This window comes from Nesoenas mayeri (assembly GCF_963082525.1).
Source record: "Nesoenas mayeri genome assembly, chromosome: 7".
NCBI classification, from domain to species: domain Eukaryota; kingdom Metazoa; phylum Chordata; class Aves; order Columbiformes; family Columbidae; genus Nesoenas; species Nesoenas mayeri.
Window position 1 is genome coordinate 25,000,435 of NC_137551.1, and position 23,420 is coordinate 25,023,854.

The window sequence follows — 23,420 nt, forward strand, 5'->3', positions numbered from 1 at the left end:
AGACAGGGTCCAACCTTGTCACCTTCTCAGCACTGGGACTGGTCTCCAGCCTCCCCACAAGCCCCCAGCTAAGCTCTGCAAGGGCTCAGTGCCTTGCTGCAGGCAACTCTGGGTGGGCAGCATTGTGCCTGTGCCATTGTTCTGCTCAGCCTCTCCACAAGCCCTGGGACACAGCGTGTGGCCCTGTGCCAAGGCATTGCCTGGCCTGGCCCCCCGTCTCCTCCCCATGCCCAGAAGCACTGGGAAAAGTTCTGCTGTGAAAGCAAAGTCCAGGCTGCTGGGCAAAGGACAGCCATGGCCAGGCACTGTGGGGCAATGGCAGCTGTGCTCTGGGCTAGACTGGGCACGGGCTGCCTGTCCCGCTGGCTGTGGGGCTGGCATCTGTCTCTGGGGCTGCCAGCAGTGCGGCTGGCCCATGCCGGGGCTACAAAGCAGCTGCAGCAGGAGTATGACGCGGTGGTGATCGGGGCAGGTAACACAGGGCGGTGGAGGCGGTGCCAGGCTGCAAGGAGTTGATGGAGACCCCAAACTGCCCTCCTCCCAGGGCAGGCGGGGGGTGTAGTGGCCACCAGTGGAGACCAGAGTGCTGCTGGGCACATTGCAGACCCTCAGCATGCTCCTTGTGCCAGGGAAGATGCAAGGGTCTGGCATGGCTGGGCACGTTACAGCTTCCCCAGTGTGCTGGGCACAGCTGGTGCATCTGCCTCGAGCACCTCTGCCTCCCTCCCCTGCACCGTTAGTGCCAGGGCTATAGGGGAATAGGAGAATGCTCCTTGTCACCTGTATCCCCATGTCCAGAACCCCACTATTTGGTTGGTGGTGGCAGCCCTGCACCCCAGCCATGGCAGGGTACCTGGTGCCATGGGACTGCCATGACACCAGGCTTGGCTCACCTCCCTCTCTCCTTTCAGGGCACAACGGGCTGGTGGCAGTGAGTACCGAGAACAGGGTGCTGTCTGTCCTTCATCCCCGGGGGACAGTGGAGGGCCAGGGATGGTCTGTGCTGTGGGCAAGGGAAGGTGCTGGTGGCAGTGCCCATGGGGCTGGAGGCTCCCACAGCACTGTGGCAAGCAGGAGTGGCACCATGTGCAAGAGGATGCTTGGGGCGACAAGGTTGCATCCCACCTGAAGTGATGAGCAGTGTGATGCTGTGCTTCCTGCAGGCTGCCTACCTGCAGCGGGCAGGGCTGCGCACAGCTGTGCTAGAGAAACGCCACGTGCTGGGCGGTGCGGCTGTCACTGAGGAGATTGTGCCAGGTACCCCTGCACACCACCTGTCCTCCTGCCCCTAGCCAGCCCTGGGCACAGGCACCTCCCACTGCTCCACATCTTGCAGGCTTCAAGTTCTCCCGGGCATCCTACCTGCTTAGCCTGCTGCGGCCGCAGATCTACACCGAGCTGGAGCTGCAGGTACTGGCTCCCATCTCTCGCTGGGCTGCCAGCACCTGCTGGCATGCTGGCAGGGTGTTCCCACCGGGTGGGTCCTGCCATGCCTGTCTTGCAGCGGCATGGTCTGAGGGTGTTCCTGCGAGACCCCTACTCCTTCACCCCACTGCTGGAGGACAGGAGCTGCCCCCGCTCTCTCCTGCTGGGACATGACATGGCCCAGACCCAACAGCAGATTGCTCAGTTCTCCCAGAAGGATGCCCAGGTACCACGAGAGCATGAACCTGGCACAGCAAAGCCCCCCAGGGACTACACTGCCCATGGAGCGGCAGGGATGCTCCTGAGTGGTGTATCCATTGCACCCATCATGGCACAGTCCCTATTGTCCCTTCTCTCTCTCCTTTCAGGCTTACCCTGAGTATGAGGTGTTCATGGGGGTCTTGGTGTCAGCCCTTGACCAGCTGCTGGATGCCCCCCCGGTGGATACAGCTGCCCTGGGGCAGGGGTCCCTGCTGCAGCGACTCAGAGCCCTGCGAGCCCTGCGTCCCCTGTTGCGGGCAGGTACGTCTGGGATGCTGGGGAGCCCTGATGGCAATAGGTGTTTGCCTGCACCTGGGGTGGGTGATGCAGAGCTGCCCTCTCCTGGGGCACAGGCTCCCCAGGAGCCCCAGCTGGGCTGTCAGGCTCTGGCAGGCCTGCCCGCCTTTGTCCTTCCAAACCCAGCCAGGCACGGGCAGCCATCTGGGCACAGCCATGCAGTCTCACACCACCTCTCCATCCCCAGGGCTGACGCTGGGGCGGCAGCTGCCACGCTATTATGAAGTGCTCACAGCCCCCATCTCCAAGGTGAGTGCTGGCAGTAGCAGTGCAGAGCTGCCGGCTGACTTGCTGCCTGAGAGGGTGCAGCAGCAGCCCCCCACCCTGAGCCTGGTGCTCTGTTTTTCTCCCGGGACAGATCCTGGATCAGTGGTTTGAGTCAGAGCCCCTGAAGGCAACTCTAGCTACTGATGCGGTGATTGGAGCCATGGCCAGCCCCCACACCCCCGGCAGTGGGTGAGGGTCCCTTTTTCCCCAGGGATTATGGCTGCACTGTCCCCCTGTGCCATCCTCTGTGCTGGCAGCTCCTTGGCCCTGCTGTGCCCCAGCAACCTGTGCCCTGCCCCACTGCCTCTCCATCCTGCTGCATGCTCAGTCTTGCCAGGATGTCTCAGGTTTGGGGCTGGACAAGGGGCTGCCCCCCATCCCTGCCATATGGCTCTCCTGAGTGGTCCCCACATGCCCTTTTGCTGTTTGAACACCTTTGTCGCCAGGTCAGGTCAAGTCCTGGCCAGTGGGTGCTCCCTGTAACTGATTTGGCATCCTACAAGCTGGCACAGTCCCATCTACGGGGACCATGGCACCATTCTCACCATGCTGGTGCAGGGGACAGAACTGTGCCCTTGGCCAGCAGCTAACCTGGGTTCCTGCCACCACAGGTATGTGCTCTTGCACCATGTGATGGGTGAGCTGGAGGGACGGAAGGGGGCCTGGGGCTACGTGGCTGGTGGGATGGGGGCCCTGTCCCAAGCCATCGCCTGTGCAGCCACTGCCCAGGGAGCCCACATCTTTACTGAGAAGGTAGGAGGTGTCTGGCCATGGGGAGCTGCCTGGCCAGTCTGCAGGTGGTGGGGTGCTCTGGGTGAGGTCCTGTCCCCTCTGCCTGCCCAGGTGGTGTGCCAGGTGCTGCTGGGCAGGAATGGGCAGGTGCAGGGTGTTGCACTGCAGGATGGAACGGAGGTGAAGAGCAAACTAGTGCTGTCTAATGCCTCCCCCCAGATCACCTTTCTGGAGCTCACCCCTCAGGTATGGGGTACACAGGACTGGCAGGGGCTTGGCACGGTGACATCCCCTGGCTGGGCTGTCCCCCTCACCGCTGAGCTCTGCCCCGGCCTCTCCCACCCCAGGAGCAGCTGCCAAAGGACTTTGTCCAGCGGATCCAGCAGGTTGACACACGCTCCCCTGTCACCAAGATCAACGGTAGGCACTGGTGGGGCCAGCTTTGCCGCTGTCCCCAGTGGAAGGACACTGGTGACAGGCTGCAGGGCTCAGCAAGAGGCTGCACCCATCTTCCCCCCTGCCCCCCTCCCATGCCCAGTGGCGGTGGATCGGCTGCCCAGCTTCCTGGCTGCTCCCAACGCCTGCGATGGCCAGCCCCTGCCCCACCACCAGTGCTCCATCCACCTCAACTGCGAGAGCACCCACCTGCTGCACCAGGCCTTCACCGAGGCCTCCCATGGGCACCCCTCCAGCAGGTAAGAGCCCCCATCGGCACGCCTCGGTGCCCTGGGGAGTGGGCAGGACAGCCATGGTGGGTGGTGCTGGGGGAAGAAGTTTGGGGTGACGATGTCCTCTGCCTGCCCAGCTGATGTCCTACTCTCCCAGGCCCATGATAGAGCTTTGCATCCCCTCAGCGCTGGATCCGGGGCTGGCCCCATGGGGCTGCCACGTCGTGTCCCTCTTCACCCAGTACACCCCCTCTGTGCTGGCGGGTGGGCAGCCCTGGGATGAGCAGGCCAGAAATGCATATGCGGACACAGGTATGTAATGCACACACAGACACGGGTAACATCAGGTGTGCTGGTCCCTGCCTGTGCGCAGAGCCACCCCAGAGCTGCTCAGAGACCAGCCACAATGTTCCCCTGAATTGTGTATCTACCCCTCCATCCCTCTCTAGTGTTTGACTGCATCGAAGCCTATGCCCCAGGGTTCAAGGCATCTGTCATTGGCAGGGACATCCTGACACCGCCAGACCTGGAGAGGATCTTTGGGCTGCCCAGCGGGGTGGGTACCATGTGGGCTCAGCTCTGAGCATTGCTCTGGTGCCAGCGCTGGTGGGGACACAGCCCTGAGCCAAGTACAACCATCTCACACAGCCTGAGCTCTGCTTGCAGAACATCTTCCATGGAGGGATGTCTCTGGACCAGCTGTACTTTGCCCGACCAGCACCATCCTACTCAGGCTACCGGTCCCCAGTTCCTGGCTTGTACCTGTGTGGAAGCGGAGCCCACCCTGGTGAGTAGGGCTGGGAGCCAGGATGCTTCTGGGGGGCTTCAGGAGGAGGACATGTATGGCAGTATGGAAGAGGTGCAAGGGCAGCACAAGTTGTGGGGGAGGGAGTCTCCACTGCCCTCTGCCCTCACATGAGCAGGGAGGTGGAGCAGCTCCAATGGTGAAGCCCTGGGACCCATCTCCTGGGGCTGGAGCTGCCCACTGCTCCCTGTTTCTGCTCCCTTGCAGGAGGAGGAGTGATGGGAGCAGCAGGACGCAACGCTGCCCAGGTGGCCCTTGAGGACTTCAGGGACCTCTGATGGCAGTGGTCACACAGACCTCACCTCTACAGGTTTGTGGCTGCAGCAAGTTGTGTTGTCCACATGCAGAGCCCTGCCTGTCCCCATGCAGAGCCCTGCCTGTCCCCAGCTTCCTTCCTGGGCGCCACAGGGCAGCAGCATCCCCTGAGAGCTGTGGGTTGTGGGCTGGCACAGCTCCTTGTACTCCCAGCTGCCACTGTTGCCTTGAACACGTGGCTGCTCCCAGCCCATTTCAGCCCAGCCATGCCTTGGTGGCTCCTGGGCACTGGGCAGCCATTGGGAGCCTCACTCAGCCCCTGCCTGCGCCTGTTAAAATAAACCCTGGCCCAGGCTCTGCCTCAAGCACTCTTGCTGTCATTTTTCAGCTCTTCGTGCAGCTTCCAATGTGCCAGTGTGTGAGGGGCTGCTCTGTGCCACCTGCAGCAGCTGGTGATGCAGCCCTGGGAGAGCTGCCAGAGGCAACATGCATGTCCTAGAGCTGTGAATGGGGACAACCAGCCCTTTGCGCTCTCCTCACCGATGCAGGTTCAGGTGGATGCAGGGCTGGCCTGGGCCAGCCCAAGGTGGCTAAAACAAGCAGAAAAACAGGGACCGGCTTGAGACCTACTTTGCTAAATGGAGCCCCCAAACCATCCTCTGTCCCCCCAGCCTCTGCTGTGTGCACAGCAGCCACACGACCAGCAGCTCAGAGACTGCAGGAGCCAGGACTAGCAGCTACTCCCCATGTCCCGCACACCTCCCCATTCCTGCTGGGACCTGCCTGGACCTGTTCTGGCCACATGCCTCCATCCCCAGGGCAAGTGTTCTGTGCAGCCCAGTGGCTTTCACTGGCCACCCCTCAGCCAGCGGCAGGCCCGGGGTGTGCCCCTCTCCCAGGCTGCTGTCGGGAGCCGCTTGCTGCAGATTACAGAGCTCACATCCTCTCCCTGCCCTCTTCCTACTCCAGACAATGCTCCCAATTCAGCTGCCTGCCTCGCCTCCCACCGGGCCCTAAATACGGTGCAGCCAGGCTGAGCTGTTGCACCTGAGCTGGCTGAATCAATATTGACTGGCCAGGAATAGTCCCGCAGTCCTCTGAGAATAGTCCCGCACGCCCGCCCCGCTGCCCACAGCTTCCCGCGCACGGGGCTGTCCTGCTGCCGGCACCATATTTTTAGCTGCTGTAGTTGCTGCCTGCCAAGGGCTGGAGGTGCTGGCACCTAGTGAGCTCTGAGGGCTGGGCTGGAGGGGGATGACAACGAGGGGGGACACCTCCAGCCGCAGTCACGCTGAGCAGCAGGACAGAGTGCCCCACTGCTGTGGGTTAGGGCCAGCAGATCTCAGGTCGGGGAGGACCCACCAGACCCCCCACCACCCTTTTATTGCTGCGCTTGGGAGTAGGACCCAGCACTTGCCTGCCCTGCACCCCTGCCACTGTCTGCCTTATGGGGACTCAAAGCGGGAGGCTTCTGGCCTCATACTTTAGTCACTGAGCTCCAAAATGAAGAGGCACAAACGAGTCATGGGCTCCACTGCTGGGCCCAGTTTGGGCTTCTCCAGGGCTTTCCATGGTCCCTCATGCTGGGGCTGGCATGGGACCCCCACTATAGGAGAGGCTCCAGCGTGTGCTCAGAGCCCGGCTGGGACACAGGGCTGGGAGGATGGTGCCCTGCAAGGGGATCCTGGGGCTGTGCACTGCTGCACACCCAGGGATGCTGGAGGCTCCTGCAGGACGTGGCGATGAGCTCACGGGCTATTCCTGGCCGTGTTGATCCTGGCTCCTACTGGCAGGAACCAGCTGCTTTGACTCCAAACAAACAGCCTGGTGGCCACCGACACATTCCTGACTGGTCCCTGGCTGCGGCGAGGGCACAGGGCTTCCTGTTTATCCCCGTCCCACGGCGTGGCACAGTGGGACGGGTGGGCAGTCGGGTGCCCCAGGAATTGGCAGCACCCCAAGCCAGAGGTTTCTTGCAGGGCAGGTTGTGGGAGGCATCCCCAATCTCCATGTCTCGGGGCGGGGGGCTGTGCCTGGGGACTCCTGCAGCCAGCCTGGCTCAGGGATGACTCGGGTGATGCCCCAAGCCCCAGGAGGACCCTGCTCTGATCTCCTGGTGTCACTGCACAGCCTTCCCTGGTCTCTGTGTCACCCAGGTGTGGGCCCCGTTGCAGCAGCCCCAGGTACCCCCTTCCTGCATGCCTGCTTGAGCTGCTGCGTGGGGTGGGGAGGGGTGTTCTTTTGGGGTGCCCCTAGCTTGGCAGTTCGTCATCCACAGAAAAGCCATGCCCTCTGTGGCTGGGGGCCACCCCCACGGTGTGATTGTGTTGGAGAAGAGCGGGCATCTCTGACTGGGGACATCAGGTTCATTTTCAGGGGGGACCCAAACTCACCACAGGTAGGGACTGTCCCAGGGATGCTCAGACCCCCAAACTGGGAGGCAAGCAGGGGTTGGGGCAGCAGCAGATTTGCTCCAGGGTGGCAGAAGAGGGCAGGAGGTGGGGCAGGATGCAAGGCTGAGCACGGTGCGGGGGAGGTCGGGGCTGGGCTGGGCAGCGTGGGCCCCCACCCGGGGCGGCCCACCCCCGCCGCACCATAAAAGCGGCGGCAGGCGGTGCTCGGCGGTAGGAGCGCTGCTGGAGGCCAGCGGGAGCCAGCGCCCGTTCCCCCGCTGCTGCCAGTTCTACGCTGCTGCCGCCTGTCCCGCACCGCCAGCCCCTGCCAGGGTGAGTACCGGGGGTGGCCCCGAGAACGGGGCGGGGGGTCTGGGCACCTGGAGGGAGGGAGTCAGCAACCCCATTAGTGCTCTGAGTGGGGATGTGGGGGAAGAGGTGGGGCGAAAGGGGACAGGGGCTGTGTGCAGAGTGGGGAGGGGACCCTGGTGTCCAGCAAGGGGCTCAGGTGTGGAATAAAGGGGGGGCTCTGTGTGGCCCCCACCCATGGCCCAAAGCATGGGGCGGGCGTGAAGCAGTAGGGACAGGGCAGTGTTTGTGGGGCTGCCCATGGCTGTTGGCAGGCAGGGCTGAGTGTGGGGCAGTGAGTGTCTGGGGGGCCTGTGCCAGGGCTTGCTGCCCCCAGCAAGGGACAGGTGGGTGTGGGGCTGGGGCTGAGCCCCAGAGTGGGTGATGCTGCAAGCTGTGCATGGCAGGGACTAGCCCCTGCATCCCCTGCACTGCAGGTACAGGGATGTCACCACCGTGCAAGGGGGCATGACATCTTTGTATTATTGCCCAGCTCCTGGGGCACAAGGGGGGCTGCAGCAGCACCCCTCACCCTGCTGTGGTCCCCAAGGGTTCCGTGTCAGGCTGTCCTCAGGCATCCCACGCTCAGATCCATGATGGTGATGCCAGCTGGTGCGAGCCCCATCCTGCTGCCACTGATGCTGCTGCTGTGCCGGGTAGCCCCCAGCGGGCAGGAGCCGGCCCCGGTGCAGCTGCGGCTGGCAGGGCCACGGGGGCTGGCCGGGGAAGGCCGGCTTGAGGTGCTGTACCAGGGGCGCTGGGGCACTGTCTGTGACGACGGCTTCGACTTCCACGCGGCCACTGTCGCTTGCCGGCAGCTGGGCTACACTGCGGCCATCACTTGGACCCATAGTGCCACCTACGGCCAAGGGGAAGGTAGGGGGCAGGTGGGAAATGGGGGGGGCGTGGGGTCCTGACAAGGACAGTGTACTTAGCACTGGCTGAAGGAGGCTGTCTGTGGGGCTGTGGGGGTGGGCAACCTTCGGGGGGCACTGGATAGGGCTCATGGTGCTGGGGAGGGAGATGGGGACACCCCAGTAGTGATCTCTTAGCCCTGCATGTCCCCCCCTAGGCCCTATCTGGCTGGATAACGTGCAGTGTGAGGGAAGCGAGGGTTCCCTGGCAGAGTGCATCCACAACGGCTGGGGCACCAGTGACTGCCACCATGGTGAGGATGCTGGTGTGGTGTGCTCAGGACAACACCTGCCTGGCAGTTCACCCCAGGCCACCACCTCTGGTCACCTGGGAGAGGTGAGTGGGGCTCTCCTGTGCCCAGTGGTATGGACGGAGGGGCTGCAGCAGGTTCCTCTGACCGTTCCTGCTGTCCCCTTACTGCCCTCAACCCTGAAGCCCCCATGGCCACCCCTGTGCACACTCAGCTGTGCCACGGTCCAGCAGGTGCCGGGGCTGAGCCTGGAGGAGGTGCGGCTCAAGCCCATCCTGGCACGGGCCAAGCTGAGCCTGCCAGTGATGGAGGGTGCCGTGGAGGTGAAGCACAATGGGCGCTGGAGGCAGGTGTGTGACGCCGGCTGGACCAGGAACAACAGCCGCGTAGTGTGTGGGATGCTGGGCTTCCCCCGGGAGAAGCACATCAACACCAGCTTCTACCGGTAGGGATGGTGGAGTGGCGTGTTGCAGCTCTGAGCAGGGTGCTGGGCTGGACATGCCACGCGGGCAAGAGACTGGGGGGTGTTTGGGAGGGGATGCACACATGGGTGGGTGTGGAGGGTGCTGGCATGGCCTGGTCATGCCTGGGTCCCCTTCTTGGGGCTGCAACAGGGGCCAGAGCTGGGCTGAGCAGCAGCCAGGGCATATGGGGACAGTCACCAGCTGTGGCCAGTAAAGCATGGGTGAAAGGAGAGGAGAGGCAAGTGGCCCTTGTTCCCTCCACCCCCACCTCGAGCTGGGGTTATAAATACAGCCTGTAATGAGCCCCTGCTGGTGCCAGGACTCCTGCAGTCCTGCCAGGGCACATGGCACTGCTGGGTTTGACACAATAATTGCCAGTGGGTAGAGGACCTGTCCTCACCCTGCCATGCTATGGGAGGACCCCCAGCTCCAGCTCCTGCCATGGGGTGGCAGGGAGTGCAGGGATGATGGGGTGGGGGGTACAGAGCCCTGCAGGTTTGGCATACTCCCCTGACCTCTTGGCTTTGTGCGTCCACAGGAAGCTCTGGAACATGAAACTGAAGGACCCCAACTCCAGGTAGGGCTCAGCCCTGGGCAGGGTGGGCAGGGACACTCTGGGCGGGGACCCAGCCATGGGCTTTGGGTAGAGGAGAGTCTCCGGTGCCTAAGCTGACACTGGCCCCTGCTCCTCTCCCTTGGCAGCCTGAAGACCCTTAGCCAGAAGAACAGCTTCTGGGTCCACAGGGTGCGGTGCCGGGGCACGGAGCCCCACCTGGCCCGCTGCCCCACGCAGGTGGCACCGCCAGCACCCCAGCAGCATGCCTGTCCCCGTGGCATGCATGCCATTGTCAGCTGCCTCCCAAACCCTGCCTCACAGAAGGGAACAGGCAAGGGCAGGAGCAAGACCTCCCCGGGAAAGGTGAGCCCCAGTGCAGTCCTGTGCACTGTCCTGCTGACAGAGGGTCCTGGAGCCGGGCAACACCGGGTCACCCTGTCTGTGTGCGCGGCCATGGTGCAGGTGAGTGTTCCTGCCCTGGGGCCACTGACCAGCTGCTCCTCGTGTCCAGGTGCTCCCGGTGCGGCTGCGAGCAGGCACCCATGCCGGTGAGGGCCGAGTGGAGGTGCTGCGCCACGGGCAGTGGGGCACCGTGTGTGACAAGCAGTGGGACCTGGCCGCAGCCAGCGTGGTGTGCCGGCAGCTGGGCTATGGGACAGCGAAGCAGGCCCTGGTGGGAGCCCAGATGGGCCAAGGTGAGGCGGATGCCATTGCAGGGACTTGAGGCATTGCTGGGCTTAGAGGGACACTGGTGGGTAAAGCTTCTGGTTCACTGGGTGCTGCCAGAGCATTCTGGGGTGTCCAGGCAGCTCTAGCCTGCATTGGGATGAGTCTCCCCTGACTATTCCTGCCATGGGCAACCCCATGCCCATAGGGAACCCTCAGACCAGGGGAAGGAGGATGGGGGACCTCCCTGTTGCAGGACAGGCATGGAGCAGGCAGTACTGACCCTCCCTCTGCTTCAGGCCTGGGGCCCATCCACATGAGTGAAGTGCGGTGCACTGGCCACGAGCGTTCCCTGGGTGAGTGCCACTTCCAGGATGCTGAGCAGAGTGGGTGCCGTCATGAGACTGATGCTGCTGTCCGCTGCCACATGCCCCACATGGACTTCCAGAGCCAGGTGAGCCCCTGCCTCTTCCTCCTCCTCCTCACCTGTGGAGCCCCAGCCCCATTGCAGAGCCCCTGCCTCCAAGATCTGTGCCCGTTGTGTATGCTCAGAGCAGCCTCGAGGTGGCCTAAGGAATACAGGGACACAGGCTGCCCAGGGAAATGGTTGAGTCACCATCCCTGGAGGTGTTTAAAATACATATAGATGAGGTTCTTAGGGACATAGCTTAGTGTTGGAATTAGGTCATGGTTGCACTCTATGATCTTAAGGGTCTGTTTCAACCAAAATGGTTCCACGATTCTATGACACAGAGCCGCATGCTGGTAGGGCTCTGCAGGATGAGCCACTGGCAAGAGTAGTCTTGCAAGGAGGAAAGGTGGAGCAAATGTTCAGCTGGATGCATGGGTCTGCCTGCCCAATGGGAGGGCTGGGGGTCTGCCCCGTGCTCCAGCTCTGCCCCTCTTTGCCCGCAGGTGCGGCTGGTCGGGGGCCGCAGCCCTGAGGAGGGTGTGGTGGAGGTGCTGGTGCCGGTGCAGGGGCGGCTGCAGTGGGGCACGGTGTGCGGTGCACAGTGGGGGCTGAACGAGGCCATGGTGGTCTGCAGGCAGCTGGGGCTGGGCTTTGCCAGCCACGCCCTCCAGGTGAGCAGGGTTCCAGACCAGGGCCTGGGCTGCAAAGGTCCTATGAAATGTGTGGCATGGGCGAGGGGTGGCTCTGGAATGGGACAGCCTGGGGGGACAAGTCCTGGTGGCAGTGCTGGGGCAGGGGAGGCAGGGTGGGTGCTGGCAGGGGTGCAAGGGCTGGTTTGAGCACTGTGTTCCCCCTCTGCCCAGGAGACATGGTATTGGGCAGGCAGTCCCGATGCCGCCCAGGTGGTGATGAGCGGGGTGCGCTGTGCCGGCACCGAGATGGCCCTGCAGCAGTGCCAGCGCCACGGCCCCGTCCACTGCCCCAGCGGTGGGGGACGCTTCTCGGCAGGGGTCACCTGCACTGCCTGTGAGTACTGGGAACCCATAGGGTACTGCTGGGAGGGAGCACCACCACTTGTCCTGGCACCGGGAGCAGGGGAGGCTATGCAGAGCGGGGACCACCTGCTCCATCCCCATTGATCCCTCCTGTGGCAGATGCCCCAGACCTGGTGATGAACGCCCAGTTGGTGCAGGAGACAGCCTACCTGGAGGACCGGCCGCTGGGGCTGCTCTACTGTGCCCATGAGGAACGCTGCCTCTCACGCTCCGCTGACCACATGCAGTGGCCCTACGGCCACCGCCGCCTCCTCCGCTTCTCCTCCCAGATCCACAACCTGGGCAGAGCCGATTTCCGACCCAGGATGGGGCGCCATGCCTGGACCTGGCACCAGTGCCACCGGTGAGTGGCCCATGGGCAGAACCTGGCAGGGGGCTGCCCCCTCCCCACACCAGGCAGGGCATGGTGGCACCCATCCTGCAGAGGCTGGCCCGCCCAGGGTAATTAGCAGCGTCTGCTCTGGCACTGTCATTATGGCTTTATTTGGCTTCAAGGCTGTAATTTGCTCAGAGCCTCTGGGTGCTTCCCGCTCCTGGCTGGGCGGCTGCGCCAGTCACACGCTCCCCAGCTGGGCACCAGCTCCACGCTCAGCCCCTGTCCCCACAGGCACTTCCACAGCATTGAGGTCTTCACCCACTATGACCTGCTGACGCTCAATGGCTCCAAGGTGGCTGAAGGGCACAAGGCCAGCTTTTGCTTGGAGGACACCAACTGCCCCGAGGGTAGGTGCCAGCCACAGAGCTGCCAGCAGCCCCCCCTTCCTGCTCCCCCAGGGGTGCTCTGCCTGTGCCTTCCCTCACCTCCCCTCCCTCCTGCAGGGCTGCAGCGACGCTTCGCCTGTGCCAACTTTGGGGAGCAGGGAGTGAGCGTGGGGTGCTGGGACACCTACCGCCATGACATTGACTGCCAGTGGATTGACATCACTGACGTGCCACCAGGCAGCTACACCTTCCAGGTATGGGGATGAAGGGGCAGGGGGACCAGAGCTCAGGGCTGGGGGCCATCCTCCATGGGCACTGCCAGTACCCCTCACCTTGCACTTTGGGATGCTGCTCTGCACCCCATGGTGCATGGACAGTAGTGGTGACCCCAGCCCTTCCCCTTGCCCTCTCCAGGTGGTCGTGAACCCCAAGCACGAGGTGGCCGAGTCGGACTTCTCCAACAACGTGATGCGGTGCCAGTGCAAGTACGACGGGCAGCGTGTCTGGATGCACGGCTGTCACACAAGTACGGAGGAACAGGCACAGAGGGGGCATGGTGGGCTGGGTATCCCACAGGTCCCATATCCCCTCACCCACACTGTCACTCTCCCCAGGCGATGCCTATGGCGCTGACGTGGTGAGCGATCTGGAGCGACGGGAGCGCCTGGCCAACAACCTCGTATGAGCCCCCGCATCAGCATGCTCCCAGCAGCACCATGGGGCAACTTGGCTCCCACATCCCAGCCCCTGCGCCCCAGAAGTACCAGACTGAGCTCAGGGACTCAAAGACTTTTATATTTATTGATGCTGCTGCAGAGGATGGTGATGAGCACCAGGGCTGGTGGGGAGTGCCCAGTGCCCACAGCCCCATGTGGCCAGCAGGACTTGCAAGAGGGGCCCAGGTACCACAGCAGCCCCCACCTCTGTGGCTCTGGTGCCCCCCAGGATGACTACCTCAGCCTGCCCGCCCAGTCCCCCACCCCAGCAGGCTTAGGACAGACCTCAGCCACTGCCACCTGTGCACCAGTCCTGTCCTCAATAAAGGTGCTGTGCGATGGGAGCGGGGGTACCCCCTTATCAACCCCACCACCCCCTGCTCTTTCCCCTGCATTCTTCCTCATCAAGACTGTGAAGCTGGTCCTCAGCTGGTAACAACCTTGGTCTGGCCGATGTCCACCGGGCCAGGCAGTGTTCCCCCTCTGACACCCAGAGCCACCAGCCCCCTCGGCAACCTGAAGAGCGGCTTGCAGGCAGCAGTCCCTGTTGCCCAGGGCACCCTGGCCCTGAACTGGCTGACCCTGTGTGTGCAGAGGGACTGGGCCAGCTCTGTGGCAGCGCAGGCCGGCAGCCAACCCACCGGCCGCCGCGACTGCAGCCACTGTGTGGGGCTTTCCCAGGCTGCTCTGGCAGCTTCCCAGCCCCAGGAACATGGATGGGGCTAGTCAGCCCCTAGAAGCCATTGCTCCTGGGCACAGGGTGGGGACACAGGAAACACTGTGCCCTTGCTCTCTGTTTGTTTCCCCACGTGGTTTCTAGCAAAACTTTTTTAAAGCAAATAAACGAGAATATTTGCCATCAACCTGCACCCTGTACTACCTGACCCCAGAGAGCCAGCTACCAGGTGGTGCCACCCCTCTCCTTGCACACCCCTGCCTGTCCCCACCCTGCCAGCAGACACCAGCCCTGCACAGCTGGAACAGGCTGGCTTGTACCCACGCGTGACAGTCCCTGCATGTGGAGGGCTGGGAACACCGGTGATATGCTGGGGTGGCCCAAGGCCATGGCAAGACACGTGCTGGCAGAGGTCTGCTCCACCATGGTCAGGGTTTGAAGGATGCTGGATGGTGGGGAAGATGCTTTCCACATGAGAGCAGCTTCATGCCCTGAAATTTCCACTGGCCAAGCCACAAGTGGCCAGGAGCAGCGGTCAAGATGGCTCCCAGCTGGCAGCGCTGCCGGCGCATGGCCAGGCAGCCACCATCGTGGGGTCATGACCAGCTCCACCACCGCCAAGCTAGGGGACAGCCAGGGGACATGGGGCAGCCACACAAGCCCTTCAGCACAGGCTGGGGCGAGGCAGCCACAGCCAAAACATGCAAACCACTGGCAAGGGTGGTGAAAAAAACATCCTCCCTGTCCTCACCTGTTGTGAAGGCAATGGAAGCCCCAGAAACCATGGCCCCCGAGATTTTGGGGAACTACAAGGCAGGAGTGCTGGGGCACACAGGGATGCTTTTTGGGTGCTGAGAGACGATGTAAAGCAGAGGAGCCAAACGCATGTCCCAGCAATGCGAGCATGCCCCCACCCTGGGGCAGGGCAGGAAGCCTCCAGCCCACTGGGGCTGGCAACACAGCCACATCACAGCCCCACGTGAGGCCGGGAACATGGCTCTGCCCATGCACCAACAAGGGCCTCTCTGTTCAGGGCTGCAGCTGCTCTGCAGAAGTAAACAGGGTCCCTGCCAGCACATTCCTGCCTGCTGCCCTGCCCGACCCCTCCTGCCTTGCACCCCCCGCCCACCCGCTGGGGACACCCACCACCCGTGAGGGGTGGATACCCCCTTGGCAGCACCCCCGGCATGCACACCCTCTCCGGCATGCAGAGCCACAACCCAGCCAGGCAAATAAAATAAATGGTATTTATTAGCAAAATAAAGGACAGAAACTCTCCCTTGCAAGGCCCTGCCAGGTGGCCAGGGCTGCCCCACACAGTCCCATGTACTCACTGCCGAGCTCCCTGCGTCCTGCTGGCTGCTCCCGCTGCAGCAGGCAGCATAGGGGCTCCTGCCCCGGGCAGGACGGCAGCGCTGCCTGACAGAGACAGCATCCCCACAGCACCAGCTCCTGTTCAGCCCTTTTGGTGGAGCAGCCCAGCGTTTTGGGATGCAGCACAGGATCCATTCCCATCCCAAGATGCAGGTGCCCTGCCTGCCCAGAGAGAGGGGCCCAATCCCCCTAGGGGGTTCCCAGCAGGGGTAAGGTGCAGCCTCCCAGCTCACTCCCGGCCCTCCCAGGCATCCTCCCGCTGCTTGTTCTCCAGGCGCTTCCTCTCTGAAGAGACAAAAGGAGGGTCAACCCCATACTCCCATCACCCCATAGCCACCCACTGCCCCATGGATGTGTCTGGAACTCACCCTGGTGCAGCCCCCTCCCACCCAGCACCCTGTGAGAAGAGGCATCCACAGAGATGGTCTCCCCACACCGCAACCCCTCCAGTCATCCAAATCTCACCCCGGGCTTCTTGCAGCTTCCTCCGCTCCGCATCTCGCTGGGCTCTTGTCTGGTTACTGCGTACCCCCAAGGCACCGATCACCAGTCGCCTGGCCAGGGCAGCCGATGTTTCAGGGCGCTCCTTGGCTGGCTGCAGGTATTCTGGATTGGGGAGGTGGGGGCCATCAGTAGAGGCATCCCAGGAGGGACAAGGCAGCTGGCATGGCTCCACAGCGCTTAAGCCATGCCAGCTACCCCATCCCTCCCCAGTTACTGGGGTGAAGATGCTGCAGCATAAGCACCTCGGCACAAGCTGGCACGAGGTAGCATCACTCACCAGCATATGCCCTGGCTTTGGCTTTAGAGGCACGAGTACCCTGGGAGAGCGGGCGAGTCTTCACCATCAGGTGCTTGGTGCTGAGGGCATCGCGTGCTATGGGGAGAGAGTGGCAGTGTTCGTTTGCAGGGTCAGCCCCATGCCCAGGATATGGCCACGGGAGATGCAGGGTTGCCTCTACTCTGCCCAACTCCAGAACTGGGAAAAGTACCTGTTATGGGGCTGGAGAAGATGCCCAGGGCATGCGTATCGTCCACCCACTTAATATCAAAGCCTTTTTTCCTGCCGGAGAGAGGGAAACTCAGCAAAGCATCAGCACCAGGTGGGCAGGGGTCTGGAGCACAGCTCAGGCAGGGGACACCAGCACCAGGGATGGGACACTGCCAGCAGACTCACTGATAGCTGCAGAAGACACGCATTAGGTCCTCAGTGCGGAAATCCGAGGGGAAATCATAGATCTCGATTACATGTGGCAGCTCGGCGTCACTGAGGTCTGGCACGGCAGGCTCAGCACCGTAGTAGTTGAAGCGGGGTGACTGCTGGCTCTCCCGGTGCTTCTCACCCCCCAAAAGCTGCAGGGGTCAGAGAGGCACAGCACTGAGTGACCCACACCTGGTCCCCCACAACAGCTCCTCATCCATTGGAAAGCTCTCCCTGGGAACTGGTCCAGCCACCATTCCCCACACCAGTCCCCACAGATGCATTCATGGCATTGGGATATTGGGAGTTATTGACAAGGGCTCTCGGACCACTCATTTGTTTTTCCCCATTACCACCATCCCTTTGCTTCGTGCACTCTGCGGTCCCACTGGGGACGTGGTGGGAATGGCACCAGTGAGACAGTGTCCACACCCCCAGCACAGCCCTCCTGCTGCGGGGATGTGCTGACCCAAAATACATTTGGGGAGCAGCAAGGAGCAGGACAGCAAGGCCGGGAGGAAAGACTCACGTCTGCACATCATGCGAGAGCACCAGGCTTGGCGCGCCCCAGCTGCAGCGCATACACCGGAGCAGCCCATCGGCACCCCGCACACTGAGACGGAAAACCCAGTGCTCCCCTGAGGAGCAAGTTCTGGTGGTTAATTACCTGCACGGCTGAAAATTTATGCCTTATTTCTCATTTGAATTTGTCTGGCTTTGCTTTCCAGCTGGCAGTTCTTGTTCTGCCTCTCTGCTGGATTAAAGAGCCCTCGGTCCCACGTCCCGTCCCCGTGATGGCGCTTACTCACGCTAATCAAGTCCCTTCTCAATCTTCTTTTTGATAAGCTAAACGGGTTGTATGCCTTTAGTATCTCACAGTGGGGCACTTTCTCCTGCTCTAAAAGATGACGGCTGTAGCACTTTTCTACTTTTCCCATTTTTCAAACTTCACGTTAGAACACAGGCAACAGTCTCCCACTGCAACAACATGGGAGTGCAGCCCCTCCGCTCCCCTCTGCCCTGAAGCATCAGTGCTGGTGGGACACCCTGCACCTCTTACTGCCCAGTGGGCCACCCTGCATCACTTACTGCACCCCAGCTTTCCAAACCATGCTGTGCTGGCAGCCGAGGAGATTCATAGCCCCACTCCGGCTGCAACCCTGGGCCAGGCACAGCCTAAAGTCAGCGGCAGCTCCCCCGTCCCCACCAGAACGTGGGGCTGGTGCAGTGCCAGGGAGCAGGTACATAACTTAGCCAAGTTCCCAGCCCAATTCCCCCAAGCGATCGTAGCAGAGCACACCACGGTTGGAAGGTTAGAGTCCATAAATCCCAACCAGCTCAGTCAATAAAAAGTGCTCATTCCAACAATTTTATGGGTAAGATGGATTCATGGCAGGTAAGGGGGTGCTGCCAGGGCAGCTGGATGCCGGCGGAGAGGAAAGCTGAGTAATGTTGCTCACGGGACAGGCCAGCGCTGCCGGCAGAGCTGCCTGCCCCACCACCATCGCCCATTAACCGACTGCATTCCGTGCAGGGCAGCACACTCACCCAGCACCGACTGCCTGCTTAAGAGGGGCAAAGGAGCCGTCTCCAGGCAGGATGAAGCCCTGTGGTGCTGCTTGACAGAGCAGAGCACTCGGGTGGTGCCAAGCACTTGCAGGATGATTAGAGAGCGGGAGCACTGGGTGCCGGAGCAGTCCTTGACCTTCACAAATCACCGAGTGTGGCGGGGCGGCAAGGACAGGAGCCGTCTGGCAGCCCGGCTCAGCCACGCGGCAGGCACAGCTCAACAGGTCCCCCCGCACCGCCAGCCCCGGCACGCCGCGTGCCCACAGCCCCCCAGCCGTGGAGCAGGACAGGCAGCAAGAGCCAGGGTACGGCCTCCAGCCCGGGCAGGCACCCAGCCCTGGGAAGTGTCCATCGACGGAGGAGCAGACAGACAGCAGAGGCAGGACGCTGCAGGAAATGAAGCCCGTCCATCACACTCTCCTGCTCCCTAAAGATGCATCCTCATCAGAGCAGGTTACAAGGGTCCGTGGCCGCTCGCTTATGCTCCTGCTCGCTCGCCAACAGCATGTCTCCAGAGCCAGAGGAGAAAAACATATGAGCACACACATACCGCAGCCCCGGCACGCACACACCACGGCTCCCGCCCCGCCGTGCCAGCTGATGGAGAGTCCACCAAGCCTGCAAGGAAACCGTCGCAGTGCTTAATTACCCTCTGCATTCAAACTGATTTCTACTCTGAATTTGTCTGGTTTCAGCTTCCAGCCAATGGATCTCACTACGGTCTTTTTTCCTGCTAGATTAAAGAGCCATTCCCTATCAGAAATCTCTCCTTCACACCGAATGTTATAAATTTTGCTCTCTGCCAGCTATCCACAGCACATAAGGATTTGGTTACAAGGAAGACGCTACTAATTTTCTTGTCCTTTTTGTTAATTAACAACAGCTCCATCTCCCTGAGAGCCTACGCCCTCCCCGAGCAGCCACATCCACCTGCTGAGAGCTTGGAGAGCTCTGGAAGCACCCGGTTCAGCACGGGAATCTGCAGGGGGGTGAAGATAGCAACTTTTAATTGATAAATCCCTTATTCAGGTTCTTAGTCACCCATTTTGGGAAGCTCCCTGGAAAACTCAGACTCTGTTTGGAGCTGGTGCAGAGGGGAGCTAACGCGGATGTTCCTGAGCTGTTCGCAGTGCGCACCAGTGCCGCATGGCACAACCTTGCCTTCAGCATCCTACCATAGCATGGGCCCTCCCTGACCTGTCTCCCTGGTGGGGCTGGGCAGCCACTCTGCTGCACCTGAGCGTGAAACTGTGGCCCCCATGTCAGCCCATGGAATGCCAGCACCAGTGCCACGTGTGCTAGTGCCATATGTGCCAGCTGCCATCAGAGCAGCAGAGCTGTCTCCCTTGCACCGGTGCTCACCACAACCTCCCGGCTTAGAGGAGCACAGCCAGGTAGGGACCCAAAGGTAGGGACACACGGGTACCAGGTAGGTACCCAAAGCTCTTCACATCCCCCTCCGAGCAGCCCTGCGTGCCCTACACCCTGCCTCAGCCCCACGCTGGGCTCAGGGAGGGCGCAGCAGCCCAAGCACAGCCCCTCAGATGAGGTGGGTACCAGTGCCCCTCAGTAATGATGCTCCCAATTTAATCTCATCCCTTCCAAGAAGCTGATATCAGGCACCAGCCGCCACTTCACACCCTGCTTCCAGCCCAGGGTGGACAGACACGGGCTGTAACAATATTAGCGTTGTTTGTTTTTTGGGCATATTAATGTCATTTGGAAAATTACCGGTTTGACGATAGTGATTTAAAACACAATAAGGGATACCCAGCCTCTCTGCAGAAGCTGAGTTTCCTTCATGAACGGCAGGAAAACGGCATGGGTCCGAGTGCTAAGCAGCTAATTGTAGTAAATTCAGCCGCACGCATGCAAGAGGGGACAGTAATGAGCCTCAGCTGATTAAGAAACCACAGTTTCAAGGAAACTTCCCGTTGCTATTTCAGTGGGAGCCCATACATCTCAGCTCATTTCTTTATCACCAGCTCTGGTTTCACAAGGGTGCAGTAGCAGTTTACGACACTCAAGCAGGTTTTACTGGGTGCACTTTATGTACTATAGAGGGAAGAACTCCCCCCAGTCCTCACCAGCACTGCAGAATGGGATGGGAACCAGCCGGGGGGAGAAGGTGGACGTCCCAGGTGTCTGGGCACCACAGGCAGCATGTGCCCTCAGGGATGGCTGGTGGTGACAACAGAGAGCACAGCCAGGTGAGCCACGTGCCCTGGGTGCTGCCCACAGCCCCATGCACTCACCCCAGAGGACACAGGGACAGTAGACCCCCACACAGCACAGCAGACAGCACCTGCCGCCCCTGCAAATCCCCGGTTCGCAGGACATACCTCCTCCAGCAGATGCGGGTCCAGGCAGTCCCCGTCATCATTGAACAGCGCGTCCCAGCTCTCCTCGGCGCCTGGGCTGGCCTGGCTTGCGGTCCCAGCATGCTCTGTCTTTGGGGAGCCACTGTGGACACCTCCCTCTTCCTCCTCAGCCTCCCAGCTGCACTGGTGCTGCTGCGGTGAGCCCACGTCCTTGTCTACCCCTGCTGGCTCCTCGTCCCAGGCCGCAGGCAAAATCCGTTCTACGCCACGGCACAGCAACTCCAGGGGCTGCAGGGGCTCGCAGCTCTCCACAGGTGCCCCCTCCCAGGCACTGCTCACCAGCTCCTCACCTGCACCCAGTGAGAAGTTCTCAGCCCTGGTGCTGCTGTCTGTGTAGGCAGAGGTGCTGCCCATCCCCTCCACAGTGGGCATTGGCACACCATCCCCACCCGCACCCCTGGCACCAGCAGTGCTCTCCTCCTTGCTGAGTGGGAGCTGAGACGGGCTGCCCATGTCCTGCCCTGGGTTGCTCTCCCCTGGGAGTGCTGGCACATCACCCATGACACCCCTCAAGCACTCGGGTTCACAGCTGGCTCCTCCTGGTGCATCCAAGGTGCCCTCTGCGGTGAGCTCGGCCATGCCTCCCCGCCTCTCCTCCTCCTCTGTCACCCCAGGGGCACAACCCTTGCTCTGCCCTGCCAGGAGAGACCCTCCACACTCCTGCTTCTCCTCCTGGGCTTTCAGACCCACAGACTCCCCTGCTGGCCCAGGCACGCTGCCCTGGTTGCCCAGCCCTGCTGGTGGCAGGACACCCTCTCCCAGATGCTGGGAGTGGTCTCTGGCTGGATTCAGGGTGCTGTCCCCTAAATGCTCCAACATGCCGCTCAGCCCTGTCCGACACGCAAGCGTTGGGCTAGTGGGGGGTGCTGGGCTAGCAGGGTCACCTCCAGGCCCAGGAGTAGCCTCCGCAGCCCCAGGCTGGGCACTTGGTGAGGGTGGAGGGCCAGGCTCAGTTCTCCTCATCTGGCGGCTGTGGCTGAGCTCCCCAAGTCCATCATGGGATGCTTTGTCCTGCCTTTCCTGGGCAACAGCTGGATCTGCGCACAGCTCCCGCACACTGAGGGATGTCCGCAGGCTCTCTGGCGTGGTGGGGTAGCTGCCTCCCAGCCTCTGGCAGTACCTGGCAGAGGCTGCCTGTGGCTCCTTCAGGCTGGCATCCACCTTGCTCTCCTTTCTCACCAGTCTGTCCACCTGTGTCCTGGCATGGGGGCTTCGCCTTTGCCTCTCGCTGCTGCCCCGGCAAGTGTCCTGCATCAGGCGGTGGTTTTGGGGCTCCGGGCAGCGCACAGCTGCCGAGTCACCTGCTGCTTGTGCTTCTCTCTCCCGCCGTGCTTTGGGTACGTAGAGGGCCATGTCAGGCTTCCTGCGGCGCAGTCGGCCGCCCCCTGCCTCCTGTTGCATGGTGCCACCGTCACCTGCCAAGAAGAGACGGCATCACTGCCCTGCCCACATCCCAACAGCCCCACAGCCAAGCATGTGGTGCTCAGTGGGTCAGGGTCCCACCTGGCACCCACCCTCGCTCCCATGGCAGCCAGCACACAGAGATGGACAGTGGAGCCCAAATGCTGCCCCCACAGTAGCAGCTCTGCAAACGGGGCTTGGCATGCAGAGCACCCCATAGCCCTGGAGCCTTCAGTGGGGTGTACTAGGCTATGGGGGAAGCAGGGAAACCCTGCCAGCATCACCATGGTGCCTGCCCCACTCCACTGGCTGCTGCCTGGGACACCCCAGCCGCATAGACCAGTGGCCGTGGTCAAAGCAGGATGCAGAGCATCGAAAAGCACAGAGAAGGCCGTGGCAGTCACAGAGCACCAGAAACCAAAGCCCAGGCTGGGGACACCCCAGCTCAGGACGGCGGCTGCCATCCCGGCGGCTGCCATCCTGGCACACCGCAGCCCCGCTCACCTGCTGCCCCGTCCCAACAGAGATTTATTTTTCGTCATCTTTGGCAGAAGCGGGCACGTTGAGAGCCGCCAGGCCCCCCTGCCCCTATAAATATGCATCAGGCAGGGTTTATGGAGACGGATGGTGTGGGGGGCTGCACTGCGGTTGAGGGGAAGGCAGAGCAGGGCCGGGCCAGGGCCTCGTGATTAATCACTGCCCACTCCGTTTAGGGGGATTCATCACGGGCTGCTGTCAGGTAAATCACTGGAAAAACACCTCTTCAGTAATTAATGTGAAGTGACGGATGGACAGCCCCCGGGCCCATTAATCTGGACCATCAGTGCCGACCGAGATTATGAATGTCAGGATGCATAAACTGCCGGCGGATCAATAGGGCCAGGAACTCATCCAAGGCTCTCATTTCCGAGGCACCTCCGGTACATTAGCCTCTCCTCCATGCAGCCCCCGGCCGAGGCGCGAACGTTCCCCGTGGCCACTCACCGACAGCCGGCAGCGGTGCCGGGAAGGCGAGGGGAGGCCAACCACCGGCTGGAAAGAGGCCGGGGCTGCCTGTGCTACACTGCCTCATTCCCCTCCTCCTGACAGACGGATGGACAAACGGCTGCCTCGGTGTGATGGATGGGTCTCTCACAGCTCTCTGGAAACGACCGGCAAACCCGGGCAGGGCAGTGCTCCCCAGCATCACCGCGGCGCCCGTGCCTGCGCCTCGTGCCGCGGAGGTGGGCAGGCATGCGGTGTGCTCCTGCCCACCCCTGTGGCACAAGGTGCAAGCACGGGCGCCGCGGTGATGCCCAGGGCTGCCCCAACCATTTTTCTGTCTCCACAGCACTTGCCATTTTTTTTTCCTTCTTTGATACACTAATTTTGCTGGCAGAACGATCCCCTTTATCTTTATCGACCGCAACAAAGGAACGTATCCTACAAACCCTCCAAGGTCTGGATTAGTCATTTTTCAACATCAACGCATTATACATTTTCTCGCCAAGCAGCAGCCCGGGTGCTAGAGGGGAGGGGGCACCAGGAGCCCCCCCCCAGCACTACCATTTCCAACCATGCAGAGCTTCCAACTGCACTGAAACATGTTCTGCTAAAGAACTTCTCCCAGCCAAGCCCAGAGCCCACGGGAC

The 23,420-nt window shown here is 61.8% G+C and overlaps 3 protein-coding genes across 3 annotated transcripts in view; 2 read left to right on the top strand and 1 right to left on the bottom strand.

Annotated features, from left to right (window-relative positions):
• Positions 1-294: 294 nt before the first annotated feature.
• On the top strand, positions 295-4,733 carry PYROXD2 (pyridine nucleotide-disulphide oxidoreductase domain 2; the record flags this gene model as incomplete). The annotated part of the gene is made up of 16 exons (XM_080348159.1): positions 295-472; positions 912-931; positions 1,164-1,257; positions 1,337-1,410; positions 1,505-1,651; positions 1,794-1,947; positions 2,114-2,232; positions 2,342-2,439; positions 2,862-3,003; positions 3,094-3,228; positions 3,330-3,402; positions 3,521-3,677; positions 3,808-3,962; positions 4,100-4,206; positions 4,317-4,437; positions 4,663-4,733. The coding sequence occupies 16 exons, from the start codon at positions 295-297 to the stop codon at positions 4,731-4,733; spliced, it is 1,845 nt and encodes a 614-aa protein (XP_080204285.1).
• A 3,314-nt stretch (positions 4,734-8,047) lies between these two features.
• LOXL4 (lysyl oxidase like 4) lies at positions 8,048-13,156 on the top strand (the record flags this gene model as incomplete). Its single annotated transcript, XM_080348216.1, has 14 exons — positions 8,048-8,327; positions 8,524-8,702; positions 8,850-9,061; positions 9,619-9,657; positions 9,783-9,999; positions 10,148-10,331; positions 10,602-10,756; positions 11,218-11,385; positions 11,578-11,740; positions 11,869-12,112; positions 12,377-12,492; positions 12,589-12,725; positions 12,886-12,997; positions 13,086-13,156. The coding sequence occupies 14 exons, from the start codon at positions 8,048-8,050 to the stop codon at positions 13,154-13,156; spliced, it is 2,277 nt and encodes a 758-aa protein (XP_080204342.1).
• A 2,151-nt stretch (positions 13,157-15,307) lies between these two features.
• Positions 15,308-23,420, bottom strand: part of R3HCC1L (R3H domain and coiled-coil containing 1 like) — a 9,955-nt gene continuing 1,842 nt past the window's right edge. Inside the window, exons 2-7 of the mRNA XM_080348307.1 lie at positions 20,350-21,803; positions 16,415-16,590; positions 16,230-16,300; positions 16,019-16,114; positions 15,703-15,843; positions 15,308-15,522 (exon numbers count right to left, since the gene is read on the bottom strand). Coding sequence (XP_080204433.1) covers positions 15,467-15,522; positions 15,703-15,843; positions 16,019-16,114; positions 16,230-16,300; positions 16,415-16,590; positions 20,350-21,789 — 1,980 coding nt within the window. The 5' untranslated portion in view covers positions 21,790-21,803 and the 3' untranslated portion in view covers positions 15,308-15,466. The remainder of the gene's footprint in view (positions 15,523-15,702; positions 15,844-16,018; positions 16,115-16,229; positions 16,301-16,414; positions 16,591-20,349; positions 21,804-23,420) is intronic.